Source organism: Pan troglodytes, chromosome 13 (assembly GCF_028858775.2).
Source record: "Pan troglodytes isolate AG18354 chromosome 13, NHGRI_mPanTro3-v2.0_pri, whole genome shotgun sequence".
Classification (NCBI taxonomy): domain Eukaryota; kingdom Metazoa; phylum Chordata; class Mammalia; order Primates; family Hominidae; genus Pan; species Pan troglodytes.
Genome location: NC_072411.2, coordinates 64,279,528 through 64,296,661, shown reverse-complemented (window position 1 = coordinate 64,296,661; position 17,134 = coordinate 64,279,528). Strand labels below are relative to the sequence as shown.

The 17,134-nt window shown below is 37.1% G+C and overlaps 1 protein-coding gene across 2 annotated transcripts in view; it reads left to right on the top strand.

The window, feature by feature from the left end:
* Nucleotides 1-4,264: 4,264 nt before the first annotated feature.
* The window catches only part of FAP (fibroblast activation protein alpha), a 74,306-nt gene continuing 61,436 nt past the window's right edge, over nt 4,265-17,134 (top strand). Inside the window, exons 1-3 of one of the 2 annotated variants that reach the window (XM_063790525.1) lie at nt 4,265-4,461; nt 5,705-5,883; nt 6,213-6,297. In XM_063790525.1, the coding sequence (XP_063646595.1) occupies nt 5,878-5,883; nt 6,213-6,297 (91 nt within the window). In that variant the 5' untranslated portion in view covers nt 4,265-4,461; nt 5,705-5,877. Of the gene's footprint in view, nt 4,462-5,357; nt 5,884-6,212; nt 6,298-17,134 lie in introns of those variants that run through there. The other variant, XM_016949952.4, reaches the window with a different exon arrangement.

The window sequence follows — 17,134 nt, the reverse complement described above, 5'->3', positions numbered from 1 at the left end:
GATCTTCTTTGCTCAATACTGATTCAAATGCTAATTTCTTCGAGGAACACCCTCAAAGATAAACTCAGAAATAATGTTTTACCTACTATCTGGGCATTCCTTATCCCAGCAAGTTGACACATAAACTTATCTATTACAGAAAGTTTTTTTGAATGTTACATTTTTTAAACTTGGTCTCCAAATTGTGGCAGTATCTTGTTGAATCTCACTGAGAATGCTAATTCAAAGTTTTTAAAAGGCTTCTGTTCCCAGAATTATCTCTATGGTCATTTTCAAAATTTATTCATCTTGCTTAAAAAATTGTTTTTTCTTTCATGTTTTGGAGTTTTGATTCTTCTTCTTTTTTCTTTTTTAAAAATATTATTCTTGTCTACTGATTCTTATTTTTGTTGCAGATTAAGAATGAGGTGAGACTGGAGAGATCCCGGTATACAGTTGGTGGGTTTAAGGATAAAGGTCAGAAAGCCATTAAACTGGAGGACTGGATTGACTTTGATGCACTGACTCCCATACATGCTCCTAGGATAAATGCTTAGCTGCAGATTTTTTTTTTTTTTTTTTTTTTTTTTTTTTTTTTTTTTTTTTTGCACCCAGAGGTGAAGAGTCCATGTATGGATCTCCAACCAGTTCTCTTTTTTCAGCCCCATCTCCCTTTCTTACCCTCAGTGGTAAATGCCATCTCAAATATGGAACTGTTTCATGCTTCTGCCAGGCAAAATGATTCCTTTCTAGGTATGGTCCAGGCGGCTGCTATTTCTATTCTGCTTTATCCATTGGTGATACTTCTTCAGTCTCTTCATTGTCATGTGAGAATCCTTTTCCTCCTTTACAATCAGCTTAATGGAGTTTCCAAAGGCAAAGAGATCAGTGTATATGTTCAGTATGGCATCTTAAACTGGAAATCTCTCCATCTGTTTTATAAAGAATTGGGGATATAACTCAAGGCATTTATCTGCTGCCCTTAATTATTGCCATAATTTGAGGTGAATTAAGCTCCCAGATGAACAGCCCAAAGGATATCTTAGCCTCTCACTGCTTTGCCAACTATATCTCTAAGGACCTTCACTTCTTTCTTCTATCTCAGCTACTTACTTCTGTGACCATACCTTAGGCCTCGTTGTAACTTGAACTGAAATCTTAAATACAACCTGCTGCTATCTGGTAAAAACCTCTTTTATTTCCCACTTTATTACTAGTTACTACTAGGACTCATACTTTGAGCTCATCAAAATGTCCAGTTTTTTAGCCCATGTATTTTTTCCTTCCATCTTCAACTCCTCCTAGTTCCAGCTGGATCACACATGCCAATCACTGTGCCAATATATACCCTCCTCTGAGAGCCCTAAACATGGGTCAAATTGTGTTATAATGTAAGACTATCTGGGTTTATCCCATCCCTACCACTCAAAAGTTATGGGCCTTTGGGGAAGTTATTTAGATTTTGTGTGCATCCATGTCCTCATCTGTAAAATGAGGATAATAATAGTACGAATGTTCTGGGGATAAAAGGAGATAGCACGTGCAAGTGCTGAGAAAAAAACGTCATGATCAATAAGAGTATTCAATAGACATTAACTAGTAGTAGTAATATTCTCTAATCTAAAAATGCTAGTGAAAAAACAATATGCGTTAACAAGTTATGTTAGTCTATAGGTGCTTACACATTCTATTTATACTATTTAAACAGTCTTCTTGTTGGTTAACCACTTCTAAAAAGATGTAGTATTTCCCTACTTAAATGACAATGAAGCACTGATTTATCTTCTGAGTCTTTGTGTCCTCAGCACTCAGAGAAATGGGTTGTGTCTCTGTTCTGTTTCTTTTCTAACCCCATTTTGATAGTTAGCCCTTTGGGTCTCCAAGGAGCACTTGCCCTAATTATGATAGGATAATGAAACACTGACATCTAATTATAACATTTATGAAGGTAGTAGATGCCAATTACAAACTAGGAGGCATGTGGCTTTATATTCTTCCTTATGTAACAATTGTGGTTTTAGAAAAGAGATCAGATTCAAAAAATAGTTTGAGCTATATCATTTCCCACTGATGCTATATTATGCCACTTCTTCCAGATCCATAACTATGTGATAGTTATTTTGAGCTTTGAAGACCTCAGGACTCTTTCTAGCTTGGAACTCAAAAATCTCTTTGACGATGGGTATTTTGTTGAATCCTTTCATTTAAGCAAGTCCCTGGAGGAAGAGCTTTTAACCCAGGCAGTATATAAATAATCATTGGATTAATAGACCCCGATTAAAAAAAAACTGTAAACAAATTAATATTTTGAACACAGTCCTTGTAGAGTGAAATTGTGTTCTTTTGAGATATGTGTAACAAAGTACTTTGAGGATGTGAACATCATTAATATTTTAGCCTTAATTATTTTACCCTCACAACCTTAAGTGTCCCCCAACAGCAAATCAGTGAAATGTCAATTATAATTTTTAAAAAATTTATCACTTTGGAATAAAACTTTAGGAAGTATCACAAAGAAGCAATGTAAGGTAGTAACACTGGGTCCTGTTAAAATCTTGGGCAAGTTATCCAGTTTTTCTAGGCTGTTTTTTCCTGATCATCAAAATGAGTTTTGGTATGGATCAAATGAAATAATGCATTAAAATCACTTTGTAGATAACAGTAAACAATAAATGTTTATTGAATCTGAGGAATCAAATGGGTAGGATGTTAGGAGCTGTTAGGCTTTCTAGAAGCAAATTTTTACTTTAAAGAGTATAAAATCAGGCTTACGTTTACTGCACTTGTATCCTTATTCCCCTTGTAACTTGTCCTTAAATAATTTGTCATGGCTTTTGGTTAATAAACACATCTCTCTTTCATCTCCCCACCATAAAATAAAAAGATAACATCCTTATGCTCTCAGCATGATCTTACCTTCAGACTCTAGAATACATAGCTGGATGTGTTTTCTGGGAAAACATATAAATTAAAATCATTTTTGGCAGGTAAACATTGGCTACTAATAAATAGTTCTAGTAAGCTCTCCTCCTTATAACCTAAGGATTTATGTTATAGCTCACTTATCCAGTGGGCTTACCAGAATGCAGTCATATTCCAAAGTCAGCCTTACAAGGTCCCTCTCTGGGAAGAACTCAGTTGATGAGCCTCTACTCTCCTAATTGCTGCCCTTACATTTTTACATGACAAATCATCATCCTTTCTGGTTTTGCAGCATTTTAATAGACCCAGAGTTGCTTTCTGAGAAAAGTCTCAGTACTAACAAAGGTTGAACTAAGGATTACATGCATGTGGTATGTGCCCTTTCCAGTCCTCTTCCCAGGTCCATGAAGAAATCACCAACCAGTGAGAACACTCTTTCTACAGAACACAAACTCAGCTTCAGGCTATTTCTGAACAAGAGCTTTAGGAAGCAAAAGGAAACAAGTATGTAAGAACATACCTGCCATGCTTATACTAGAATGTAAGTTCCTTAAGGGCACAGACTGTGTCTGATTCATTTTTGTTTTCTCAACAAAAATGTTGATGGGGTGTTAACTAATTGTATAAAGCAGGAATAAGAGTCAGTTTCCTAAATGTTTTTTAAAAGTTGACAAAAGTATTTTCATTTTGACTCCAAAATTTAAAAAAGCTAATAAAGATATTACAATATTTTAAAAATCCAAATTGTATGAGAGTTCTTGTCTGGATGAAAATTAGAATACATTCACGTTATCTCAAACGAATGAACATGTGTGACTTTATAAAAACAATACCTCCCTAAACCATGAATTCAGATGGAAAAACTCGACATCTTTATTTCTGCAGTCAGTCTCATTTTTCTTAAAACAGTTCAAACTAGTAAGAATTTTCCAGAAGTTACAGCTTGACTCACCCAACCTTCCAAGGAAAAAACAAAAAAACTTAAACAGACATTGTTTCACTCTCATCATTTCCCACCCTTACTAACAGTGGCAACTTAAATGTATCTTAAAGCACTCCAACCTCTTCATAGAGCCTATTAAATGAGTATCTTGTGGACACCCACACACAGTCATAGAATCCTAAGTGGTGCTCAGACCAGTCACATGTCAGTGCATTCTTAATTGCTAGAGCTAACATGCTCTCAGCATGGTCTTTTAATTACACCCTAATAATTTATTATAGTTTCTCTCTACAATGTAAAGTCTTGGAAATCACCCACTAAAAAGTGCCTGTGTACTCTGGGGCTTTGGCAGGCTAGGACAGAACTTCTGAGAACACGGTGTGTTCCGGAGAAGACAATCAATCTGAGAGGACTTACACAGAAACAGTTCATTCAGGACCTGGCTGCTGGCTTTTATCTGAGATCTGAGGATTTCACAATCACTTGGAGATACCTACAAGTGTATAGCACACCTTGGATATTACTCTTAACAATTACTTCATTTTGTAAAGAGGTGACTCCACCAACAGCAAAGGAGAGGGCCCAGCCCCAGCCACCAGGAATACAGTTCTCTGCCAGTAAGTGCCTAATGACTCATTTTCCTCAACAGAATTTTCATAAGGCTGGAATTCAGGGAGGGATGTCTGGAGAATGTCTGAAAGGAAGTTCACAAGCCACTGTCCTGCTCTTTGCTGGAGAAAGTGTCCCGTGGTAGCCAGAGAAGTTGACTAAGGCAAACAGCTACATGTTTTGGTAACATTTCCCCATTACCTTTCATGTACAATCCAAGAAAGGTTGCCATGAAGTGTTTTAATCAGGTTGGGAACATTATAAACTTCGAAAAAAGAAAACCATTAGTGGAAAAATTAAGGACACAGTAGATTTAACAACTGTGTTTACGTGGAACCACAAAATCTATCCAAGTGAATTGCATTAAAACAGACAGAACACTCCAAGAAACTGTTGTATGTGTATTTTTTTTAATTCAGTCAACCATTTTACTAATCTGTCAAGATGACCAATTTCTTTGGAATTATGTAGATTTAGCCAAAATGAAATTATACATAAGATTTACTTTTCTTTTCAGATGCTTTTTTATTTATTTTTAAATCTTTATAATTACTAGATGTTCTCCTCTCTCAGAAGATATTCTGAGAGGAAAGCAAAAATACCACTCTTGTAAAGCCATTTCCATTCTTCCAAAGGTCTGCTGGTAAATTATTCTTACTGATCTTTCCATCTTTCTAGCCTGTGCATACACACCTAACCCATACTAAATTTCACCAGATGGCATTTTATTTCTTTAAAGTAAAGCAGCCGTGGGTTTAGACAGTTGAATTTTTAAACTTCTGTATTTACTGAAAGTGCATATGGTGCTATATGGACAAAGAAATTGTGCTGAAAGAAAAACATTTCTGTCTGCAATACCTCATAATCTTCCAGAGGAAAAAAAAGTGCAGTTATATGGCGCATTTCTCACAAAATCTTATGTGGCTTCAGTGTTCTTCCTCTGTTAAAAAGTAGATATATGTTTAATGTACAGACCTGCAAGTTTCATTATTTTAAATTCATCTTTTAGTGGCAAATAAAAATGTTATGCAAAACCCAATGACTTGCTAAAGTGATCCTTCAGTGAATTCTAGAAGAAAATGCAACATAAACCTGAACTGGTAAAAAAGAAAAAATAAAAACCTCTGTATGTCAACGTAAGCAGATGTTGGTGTAGTTACAAGGATGAGAAGGCTATAAAACTTCCCTTGAGTCACTCACAGTTCATTTGAGGGCCAAGAACGCCCCCAAAATCTGTTTCTAATTTTACAGAAATCTTTTGAAACTTGGCACGGTATTCAAAAGTCCGTGGAAAGAAAAAAACCTTGTCCTGGCTTCAGCTTCCAACTACAAAGACAGACTTGGTCCTTTTCAACGGTTTTCACAGATCCAGTGACCCACGCTCTGAAGACAGAATTAGCTAACTTTCAAAAACATCTGGAAAAATGAAGGTTAGTATAAGCAACCTCAAGTATTCTTAAAAAATTAGGGTTGGCTGGATTGAACGTGATCAGAGTTTTCTATTGTTTAGAAGGTGAAGATTTGTACATAAGTATTTACTTCCTCAATGGGTTGGGATTGGAAAATTGTTCTAAATATACTGTAGAAACATTTGTCCTTGCAGAGCTGGAAGAATTCCAGCAATTATAGCCGGATCAGTGGAAAACAATCAAAAGCTTTGTGGGGCGAGAGAAAAAGGATTTAGGTGTAAGCAAAATCTTGCCATTTCTACTATTTAGCAGGAACTGTGTGTATGCCTAATTCTCTTTATTTTATGTAGACTTGGGTAAAAATCGTATTTGGAGTTGCCACCTCTGCTGTGCTTGCCTTATTGGTGATGTGCATTGTCTTACGCCCTTCAAGAGGTAAGAACTTTCTCTGATTTGCTCTATCTGCCTAGAATAGCTTGGAAAATGTACTAATGCAAGATCACAAGTGGTTGAACATTTCCTAAGTGCTTATGTTCCAAAGTAAGTCTGTTATTTCTAAGAAGACATATAAGCTCACAGATATGTTGTTGTGCAAGACCAGAAATACTGAGGAATTTAAGGCATGGGTAGGAAGAGATTTACAGTGTTATTTCAGCAATAGAAAAACCTAAGAACTATGCTGCATCATCCCCACAACCCCCAAAAATATATGCTAAATACAAGCTTTGACAGGCCTTTAGAAACAACATTTTTAACTAACATTGCTTTTCATTATTAGGTTTGTCTCGTGGAAAGTAAAAATGAGTAAGAATGGAAAAGTTAAAACAGAATCTATGGACTTTTTTTATTACTAAATAGTCTTTCCAAAAATTTAGGGAGGAAGTTGAGAATACAGATCTCAGGAATAGCTGTATAGAAAAAGCAAAGTTGTTGTTTTAGATGTAGTAGCACTGCACATCAAATTAGAAAACCAAACATTGTTAAGCAAGCATTTTGATCAGTCATAAATTGGATCCTTTTACAAAAAAGGCTTAGATTGACATTGATCTCACTTTGCTAAAAATTGGAAGGTACTATGGGCTGATATCAGAGCTAGTTTAAATATAAAGTAGGACTATGTTGATAGATAATCCAGTGATATTAGGGAAATAGCTTTTTATGAAAATATTTATAAAGAGAAACTCAAGCTTCTGAAATGGAAAAAAAATCCAGTAATAACAGGTCTTATGTCTTTGTGTCTAGGAAAGGGGAAAAATTTGTACTAATAAATACTAAAAGTTTATGATAACAAATGTGGGAAATATCTTGGTTAAAAGTTAACTGATAGTAAATGAAGATCAATAAAATAACTTCAGCTAAAGAATGTATGAGTCCTGAATGACTGGACTGTTGCTATTAAAAAGAACATAGAAAAATGTTTTGGAAAATTAAAAATAATCATGAGATTTTCACAGAATTACAAAATAGAATAGGTTAACCCATAAGATGAAGTCAGCTGATATCTTCAGTGTTAATTTCAGTCTTTGTTTCTGCTCTCTGCCAGCACAAGATTCTTCTTAGGCTGTTGAGAGGTATGTAGTGTGTGTACATATCTTTCATAAATTTTCATGTTAAAATTGTTTTCAGACTCGTCTCTCAACTCAGTGGTCTTGGGGCCACATTTCCCTCATACCAGCAATTGTCAGGTAGTGGATTAGGTCATATAGATCCTTTGAATGTTAATTCATTAAAAATTAGCTCCTGATTTTTAAAGAAACTCAACCTTGAAATTGATACTCTGCACCCTCAGAAATAAATGTTCTTGGAACAAAAGTTTGTTAATTTTATAGGGCACTTGCCTCCATGTCCATAGGGAAGGATGAATTTCACTACGGAATTCAAGCTATAATTTCTAATAAGAAATGCATTATATTTACATATTTACAAATGATGTATAGAGATACACATACACAGATATTTGTGTGATCACATATAATCTCAATCCCTACCCTCTTTCCAAGTTTAGTTATGTATAGCTTACATATACATATACGTCGTAAACTATATATAGTATAAAAGTCCTATGTAATTTATAATACAATTCTATTTTCAACTAACAGGAAAATTCTAAGAATAAAGTGATTTCTTGATAGGGTGAAATAATCAAATTAAACTCAAGTACTGAGTGAAATTTGAGTACTCATTCAGAAATAGAAAAATCATAAATAAGGTGAGAACTGTTGTTTTTTGGTTCATTGTATCATTCTCTTTCTGTTCTAAATTTGCTGAATAACTTCTCAGAATGTCAGCTAAACAGCTTGTGAATGGCACTAGTCATTACCCTACTTTCCTGAGCAGGACCCGGGGAAGTCAGTGCCACAGGCAGCCCTGAAGTTAGGCGTGGTGGCCTCCTAATTTTCCTCCTTTCTTCTCACATCTCACTGGTCAATCAATCATCTCCCGTCTGGAGTGCCAGGTCCAGTCCTCACTCTCACATCTGCCCAGTGCCTATGAGAATAGGATCTGAGATGGCAAGGCAGGAAAGGGAAGGAGGAAGGGGTAAAAAGAACAGATAATTCAAAGCTAAGCGAGCTCCTACTTAGCCTCTTTCTCACATTCATCAGAAATCCCATTACTTCACATTTGCCTTAGGTGCCCTCATATCCTCAGCCCAGAATTTTATGCACCAGTGTATGAACTGTCTTCTTCTGAGAAACTTAAAGCCACACTCAGGAAACATTCATTCATCCATTTACATATTAGTGTATTAGTTCTACTAACTCCCTGCTCATCATCATGCCAGTTGCTGAGGATATGGAGGTGCAGCAGTCTAGAATTCCCTCTGCAAGTTGGGGAGTAAGAATCCAGTGCTTTCTGCACCCAAAGATGCATGGTCAACACCACAGATACCCGAGAAGGATTTGTGTTATTTCACACCACGTCTAAAGGAAAGAAAAAAGAGAAAGGCTCTTCCATCCCAGGAGAACCAGCTTCAGGATTAAAAGGGTTTGGGAATAATTAAACTGGATTATAAGAACAAATATGAAATGTAGTAGTGAAATGAGAAAATCCATTTAGCTCACTTACAAAATATTAACTATAAGGAAAAACTTTTTTTGAAACTTGTAAAATATTCCCTTTTTAGTTTTGCCAAAGTGCGAAGCACACATGAATTTCTACCCCTTACTCCCAGGTTGTCCTTGCCTTCAGCTTACACCCCTTCAACTGACTCCTTTCCTCTCTCCTACCTCCATTCACTTTTTCTTTTGAGGTTCTTCTTCACAAGCATCACCCCTCTTCGTCTGTGAATATGCAACAAGGCTGAGAGTGGAAACTAAGCTCCTTGACTTCCCCTTATTTTTGTTCACCCCAAAGACAAACATAAAGACCTTCTTGTTTCAAGAGATTTAACAGAGGTTACAAAAGCAAAAAACTAGAAGTGAAAAGTTACAGAAGTTGCAGAATTTTGCAGGTAAATTCTACACAAACTTGATTCATGATTTATATTTTCTAAATACATGGACCATTCCTCCTTGGCTTATAGAAAGAAATCGTAGGAACTATTTGACCTCGTTTCAGATTCTTTTGAGTATAGAGTTCCCCACATGGTGATGAACAAATACTCAACAAATGTTAGTTATTTTTTTTTCTAAAATTTCTAACATGTAGTAAATACTTCATAAATGATAGCATTTTGTGTCTGTGTTCTTCCATTGTTGAGAATATGTACTTCTACACTCAACAATAGCAACTATTCCATTCTGTGTGATGTATTTCAATTTCAAAAATGTCTTAATTCTGAGAGTAGAGAGCCTTTATCCCAGAATATCATCCCTGTTCCTATCCCCAACTTTTTTTTTTTTTAACCAAAAACAACAAATGTTTCAGAAACTTTTGTGTCTGAAGCACTCATACAGAACACTGATGGCTCTAGGGCAAAAGCAAAACAAAAGGAAAGAAGAAAGATATAAGAAGCTGAAGGGTGGAGGAATGGAGAATAAGGCTGAGTGAGAGTAAAAAAGGAAAGGGTGGGTGGCTGTGTTGGCTTATGGCTGTAATCCCAGAATGTCAGGAGGCCAAGACGGGAGGATTTCTTGAGCCCAGGAGTTTGAGACCAGGCTGGGCAACATGGCGAAACCCTTTCTCTATTAAAAAAAAAAAATACAAAAATTAGCTGGGCTTGGTGGCATGCACCTGTCGTCCCAGCTATTTAGGAGGCTGAATATCAGAAAAGTGTTTGGGAAGTTCAGGAAACCAAAAGGAAACTGACAGAGCTATGAGGCCAAAATCATTTAAACAAACCAACAAAGAGAATATGTATATACATATGTAATTGTGATTCTACATACATACACATATATATATAATATGTAGTGATTATTTAGCTGAGTCTTGCCTTTTATAATGCATTGAAGAAAATATGTGAAGGCCACAGATAATTTGTATAGCACAGAGATCAATATTTTTTAAGAAGAAATATCATTTGGAAAGTCTGAATTTTAGTCAGAAATCCGTTGTTGTTGTTATTATTAGTATTACTAATTAGTATTCTATTACTACTGTAACTTCAACAATCACCTTTGGTAAAATAAGATATACGTGAGATAAAATCATCTTCAAAGGAGATATAAATATGTTAGTAGTAAAGTTAAAATATTTTCCCAGGACTAACATTCAGTCTATGAAACAAAGTCCCTCAAACATCTTAAGAGTTTTAAGCTTATTTTTTCACTATTCTTATGGAGAAAATATGGGAAAGTCTAAAAGGTTAAGTAAAAGTTTCAGAAAGTTCATGAATATAAAAGAGCTTTTTAGTCAAGATAAAGAAATCAAGTTTGCAGTTTATAGTTATCTAATTTGCACGTGAATTTTAAAATCACAGATGAATCTTGGCAAACTCCCTTTGAGTTTCGCCAAATTCTAAATAATTTAAAAAGAAAACCAAATCTTTGTATGATTCTCACAATGGAGAGGCGTTTACCTGTCTCAGATTTCCAAAGCAAATTGAGTTACAACTTCGACGAGAACATCCAGTCATAGATATACCTTGAAAACCAGATTCAAAAGTCTGAGCCAGAGGTGTGCAATTAGGACTAAAAGTTTTTAAGAACCACAGACAGTCAAACTGAGCCATAAAATATAGCAATAATTGACAAATGGGATCTAATTAAACTAAAGAGCTTCTGCACAGCAAAAGAAACTAGCATTAGAGTGAACAGACAACCTACAGAATGAGAGAAAATTTTTCCAATCTCTCCACCTGACAAAGGGCTAATATCCAGAATCTACAAAGAACTTAAACAAATTTACAAGAAAAAAAAAATCCCATCAAAAAGTGGGCAAACGACATGAACAGACATTTCTCAAAAAAAGGCATTTATGCAACCAACAAACTTATGAAAAAAAGCTCATCATCACTGGTAATTAGAGAAATGCAAATCAAAACCACAATGAGATACCATCTCATGCCAGTTAGAATGGTGATTATTAAAAAGTTAGGAAACAACAGATGCTGGAGAGGATGTGGAGAAATAGGAATGCTTTTACACTGTTGGTGAGAGTGTAAATTAGTTCAACCATTGTGGAATCCTTGTGATTCCTCAAGGATCTAGAACCAGAAATACCATTTGACCCAGCCATCCCATTACTGGGTATATCCCCAAAGGATTATAAATCATTCTGCTATAAAGACACATGCATATGTACGTTTATTGCAGCACTGTTCACAATAGCAAAAACTTGGAACCAACCCAAATGCCCATCAATGATAGACTGGATAAAGAAAATGTGGCACATATACACCATGGAATACTATGCAGCCATGGGACATGCAGGGACGTGGCTGAAGCTGGAAACCATCATTCTCAGCAAACTAACACAGAAACAGAAAACTGAACACTGCATGTTCTCACTTATAAGTGGGAGTTGAACAATGAGAACACATGGATAAAGAGAGGGGAACATCACACACAGGGCCTGTTGGGGGGTGGGGGGACTAGGGGAGGGATAGCATTAGAAGAAATACCTAATGTAGATGACAGGTTGATGGGTGCAGCAAACCACCATGGCACATATAATATCTATGTAACAAACCTGCACGTCCTGCAAATGTATCCTAGAACTTAAAGTATAATTTAAAAATTGCAATAATTAATACAGTAGCATGTAATAAAACGATCTTCTCATAAGACAGTCAAATACTAACCAGTCTCTTTTTATTTCTCATTGTATAGAGAACCAAGAACTTATTTTTCATTTCCAGTATCCTTTTTAATTGACTAATATGCAGTAAGAACAGAATAACTTACAATGTTTATTAATATTTATTCCCATTAATAATAAAAACAGTATTATTTAGTATCAAAATTAAAATTTTAAATACAGGTTATGATTTATACTTGGTGGAAAAACAGATATGTTAGGACCTTTTAAGGAACAGGATATAACAATTGTATGTTAAAAAAGAAAACAGATAACAGGCCAGGTGTGGTGGTAATTGCAGCACTTTGGGAGGCTGAGATGACGGATCACTTGAGGCCAGGAGTTCAAGACCAGCCTAGCCAACATGGAGAAACTCCCTCCCTACAAAAACACAAAAATTAGCAGTGGTGGCTGACACCTGTAACCTCTGCTACTCAGGAGGCTGAGGCAGAATTGCCTGAATCTGGGAGACAGAGGTTGCAGTGAGCCGAGATTGCGCCATTGCACTCCAGCCTGGGCAACAGAGCAAAACTCTGTCTCCCCGCCACCCCCCCACCAAAAACAAAACAAAATCAGAGAACAAATGAAATAGGCACATTGAAATAGGCACACAGAAAGATACTAACTACCAATACTTAAGAAGAAACAGAAAACATGAGTGGTGCTATAACACCAAAAAAGATTGAATTAGTCATTTTAAAACTTCCCACAAAAAAAAAAAAAAAAAAAACATAAAAACTTCCTAAGCTCAGATGGCTTCACCGACAAATTCTACCAAACACTTAAAGAAGAATTATCACAAATTCTTCACAAACGTTTTCAAAAAATGAAAGAAAACACTTCCCAACTCATTCTATAAGGTATTACCCGCATTACTATAATGCCAAAACCAAAGATGTCACAAGAAGAGAAAATTATAAATCGGTATCTCTTATGAATATGGATGCAAAAATTTTCCACAAAATACCAGCATGCCAAATCCAGCAATATATAAAAAGGATTACACACCATGACAAATTGGGATTTAGCCCAAGAATACAAGGTTGGTTTATCATTTGAAAATCAATTAATAAACTTTATTAATAGAAAAAAGGACAAAAACCTCATAGTCATAATAGACACAGAAAAAGGATTTGACAAAATGCAGCACCCTTTCATGATAAAAACACTTAACAGATTAGGAGTAGAAGGAATTCCCCAACCTTATCAAAGACACCTACAAAAATAAACCATAGTTAACATCACACTTAATGAAAGCTAATGTCACACTGTGTCCGGAATTGGTGGGTTCTTGGTCTTGCTGGCTTCAGGAGTGAAGCTGCAGACCTTCACAGTGAGTGTTACAGCTCATAAAGGCAGTATGGACCCAATGAGTGAGCACTAGCAAGATTTATTGCAAAGAGCGAAAGAACAAGACTTCCACAGTGTGGAAGGAGACCCCAGCGGAGTGCCACTGCTGGCTCAGGCAGCCTGCTTTTATTCTCTTATCTGGCCCCACCCACATCCTGCTGATTGGTCCATTTTACAGAGAACTGATTGGTCTGTTTTACAGAGAGCTGATTGGTCTGTTTTGATAGGGTGCTGATTGGTGCGTTTACAATCCCTGAGCTAGACACAAAAGTTCTCCACCTATTACCTAGATACAGAGTGTCAATGGGTGTATTTACAAACCCTGAGCTAGACACAGGGTGCTGATTGGTGTGTTCACAAACCTTGAGCTAGACACAGAGTTCTGATTGGTGCACTCACAATCCCTTAGCTAGACACAAAGGTTCTCCAAGTCCCCGCTAACCTGAGGAGCCCAGCTGGCCTCACCCAGTGGATCTCGCACTGGAGCCGCAGGTGGAGCTGCCCACCAGTCCTGCGCCATGCACCGGCACTCCTCAGCCCTTGGGCCATCCATGGGACCGGGCACTGTGGAGCAGGGGGCGGTGCTTATTGGGGAGGCTCAGGCCGTGCAAGAGCCCATGGTGGAGGGGGAGGGGCAGGGGGTGACGGGGGGCGGGGGGGCGGAGGGGGTGACAGGGGACTGGGGGGGTGGGGGGAGCGGGAGAGACTCAGGCATGGTTGGCTGCAGGTCCCGAGCCCTGCCCCGCAGGGAGGCAGCTAAAGGCTGGTGAGAAACTGAGGGCAGCCTCGGTGGGCCAGCACTGCTAGGGGACCCGGTGTGCCCTCTGCAGCTGCTGGCCTGGGTGCTAAGTCCCTCACTGCCTGGGCCACTGGGAGTGTGGGGCCCACCAAGCCCACGCCCACCCGGAACTCTAGCTGGCCAGCAAGCGTGGGGTGCAGCCCGGGTTCCCCTCCCTGCCTCTCCCTCCACACCTCCCTGCAAGCCAAGGGAGCCAGCTCCAGCCTCGGCCAGCCCAGAGAAAGGCTCCTACGGTGCAGCGGTGGGCTGAAGGGCTCCTGAAGTGTGGCCAGAATGGGTGCCGAGGCCGAGGAGGCACCCAGAGCGAGCGAGGGCTGTGAGGGCTGCCAGCACGCTGTCACCTCTCAACACTGTTTTCCTGCTAAGATCAATAAGAGGACTTGATGTCCTCTCTCATCGCTTCTGTTCAACATTTTATCAGTGGTTCTAGCCAAGGCAATTAGGCAAGAAAAAAATATATAAAGTATCCAAATTTGAAAGGAAGAAGTAAAACTCTTTCTACTGACAGATAACACAATCTTGTTTGTAGAAATCCTAAGGAATTCACTAAAAAACTATTAGAACTAACAGTACAGTTCAGTAGGGTCGCAGGATACGAGATCCATGTATAAAGATCAATAGTATTTCTATACACTCTCAATGAGCAATCCAAAAAGATCTAAATAAGTGGAAAGACATCCCATGTTTATGGATCATAAAACAATATTTTTAAGATGGCAATACTGCCTGAATTTATCAACAGATTAAATGTAATCTCTATCCAAATCCTGGATAGCTTTCTTTTTTTGCAGAAAGTGACTAGCTGATCCTAAAATTCATACAAAAATGCAAGGGACCCAAAATAGCTAAAACAATATTGAAAAAGAATAATAAACTTAGAGGAATCACACTTCCTTATTTTAAAACTTACTACAAAGCTCCGTAATCAAGACAGTGTGTTACTGGCATAAGGATAGATATATAGATCAATGGAATAGAATTGAGTGTCCAGAAATAAAGTCTTTTACTTAGTTAATTGATTTTTGATGAGGATGCCAAGACAATTCAACGGGAAAAGTCTTTTCAACAAATGATGGTGAAACAATTGGATATCTATGTGCAAAAAAAGATGTTGGACCCAATTCCTCACACCACACACAAAAATTAACTCAAAATGGATCAAAGACTTAAATGTAAGAGCTAAAAACTATAAAACTCTTAAAACATACAGATACATTTTTATGTTTTTGAGTTAGGCAAATTTTCTAAGATATGACCAAAAATGCAAGAAACAAAAGAAAACATACATAAATTGGACTTCATCAAAATTCAACATTTTAGGGTGGCCAAGAATACCATTTAAAGAGTGAAAAGACTACCTAGAAAATGAGAAAAAATATTTGCAAATATATATCTGATAAAGGCCATGCATCTAGAATATACAAAGAATTCTGGCAGCTCAATAATAAAAAGATAAATAACTCCATTTAAAAATGGACAAAGGACAGACATTTTGCTAAGGAAGATATACAAATGACTAATAAGCACATGAATGATGCTCAATGCTATCAGTCACTGCAAAATGCAAAACAAAACCACAACAAAATACCAGGAATGAAATTGCAGAGGAGCAATTAGGCATCCGTTAAAGCCTAAAGATTGTGAAATGGCTTGTCCCTGGGGGTGCAGTAGAAATAGAGACAAGCAGTAGACAGGGTTGGCAGGCCTGGGTGTTGGTTAAGGAAGAGGAAGGTCAAGGTTCACACCAAAATATTTGTATTGAGAAACTACATGAATGGTAGGTAGTGCCATTTACTTGGAGAAATTTGGAAGAGGAGCACAGAATTTTTTTTCTTAGCATTAAACATATTGATTTTGAAGTGCTTGTGAGATACGTAAGTGGGGATTTTAAAGAGGAAGTTTAATGTACGTGTCTGGAGTTCAAAAGACAATCCAGTGAAAGTCAGGTGTGGTAGTGGGGTGAGGGGGTGGGTCAGCCCAGGGATATGTAGTAGAAACCTTGGGAGAATGAAATGACCTAGGAAAGTTGCTCTTCCTCCAGCCCCATGTAGAAGCAGTAACAGCCATGCCAAAATGTCAAGTAGAGATTAGAGGAAAATGAGCTGGCAAAGGAGACTGATGTCTTCAAAAATAAACAAGGCTTGCTTTCATCTTCAGAGTCACCAGAGGGTCATTTGCCATTCATGTTCTTACACATTAGGTTGATTATATCTTATGATCTTTGAAAGCCTTAGTTATCCAGAAAAATAAATGAACCCTAATTAAAATAATATAACATAACAATAAAATAACACACAAATGGGCTATTTTTAAAAGCCCGGCAAATCCTTTGAATAACTTATGTTATTCAGTATTGTTCATAGAGAAAACCATGGAAAATTGCTGTTAGAGCTGAGACATTCTTCAAGTAGGCAGTAATAATAGTAGCAGTAAGTAGTTTTATAATAGCTAGCAACCTATTTGCTTTGAAAAAGCTCAAATTGCCTCACTTTCTCTTAACCTAGGTTTTGAGGTGTAGTTATTCTAACCCTTTGTGTGTTGCTTGGTTCTTGCCTATTTTTGTGTTTGTTGTATGTTGTTGTTTTATTATGTGTACACTTATACTTTAATTATAGTATAGTGGCAAAGTATCTAAAACCAGATGCAGCTGGATTTAAACCCCAGCTTTTCTATGTATTAGGCAAGTTAGCTCGCCTTGCTAATTTTCATTTCCTAATCTGTAAAATGGTGTCCACAAAAGTATTTACCTCAGATGGCTGCTGTGAGGATTTAACAGGACTATACATGTAGAGTACTTGGTATGTACAAGAACTTATAAATTATAACACTTTCTATTACTCATCTAAAGCCACCTCATGTACTTTTTTTTTCAAAGTTGTCAGTCTTGTTCCAATTTGATCATATTATCTTGTAAATAGTATATTTCCCATCCTAATACTTCCT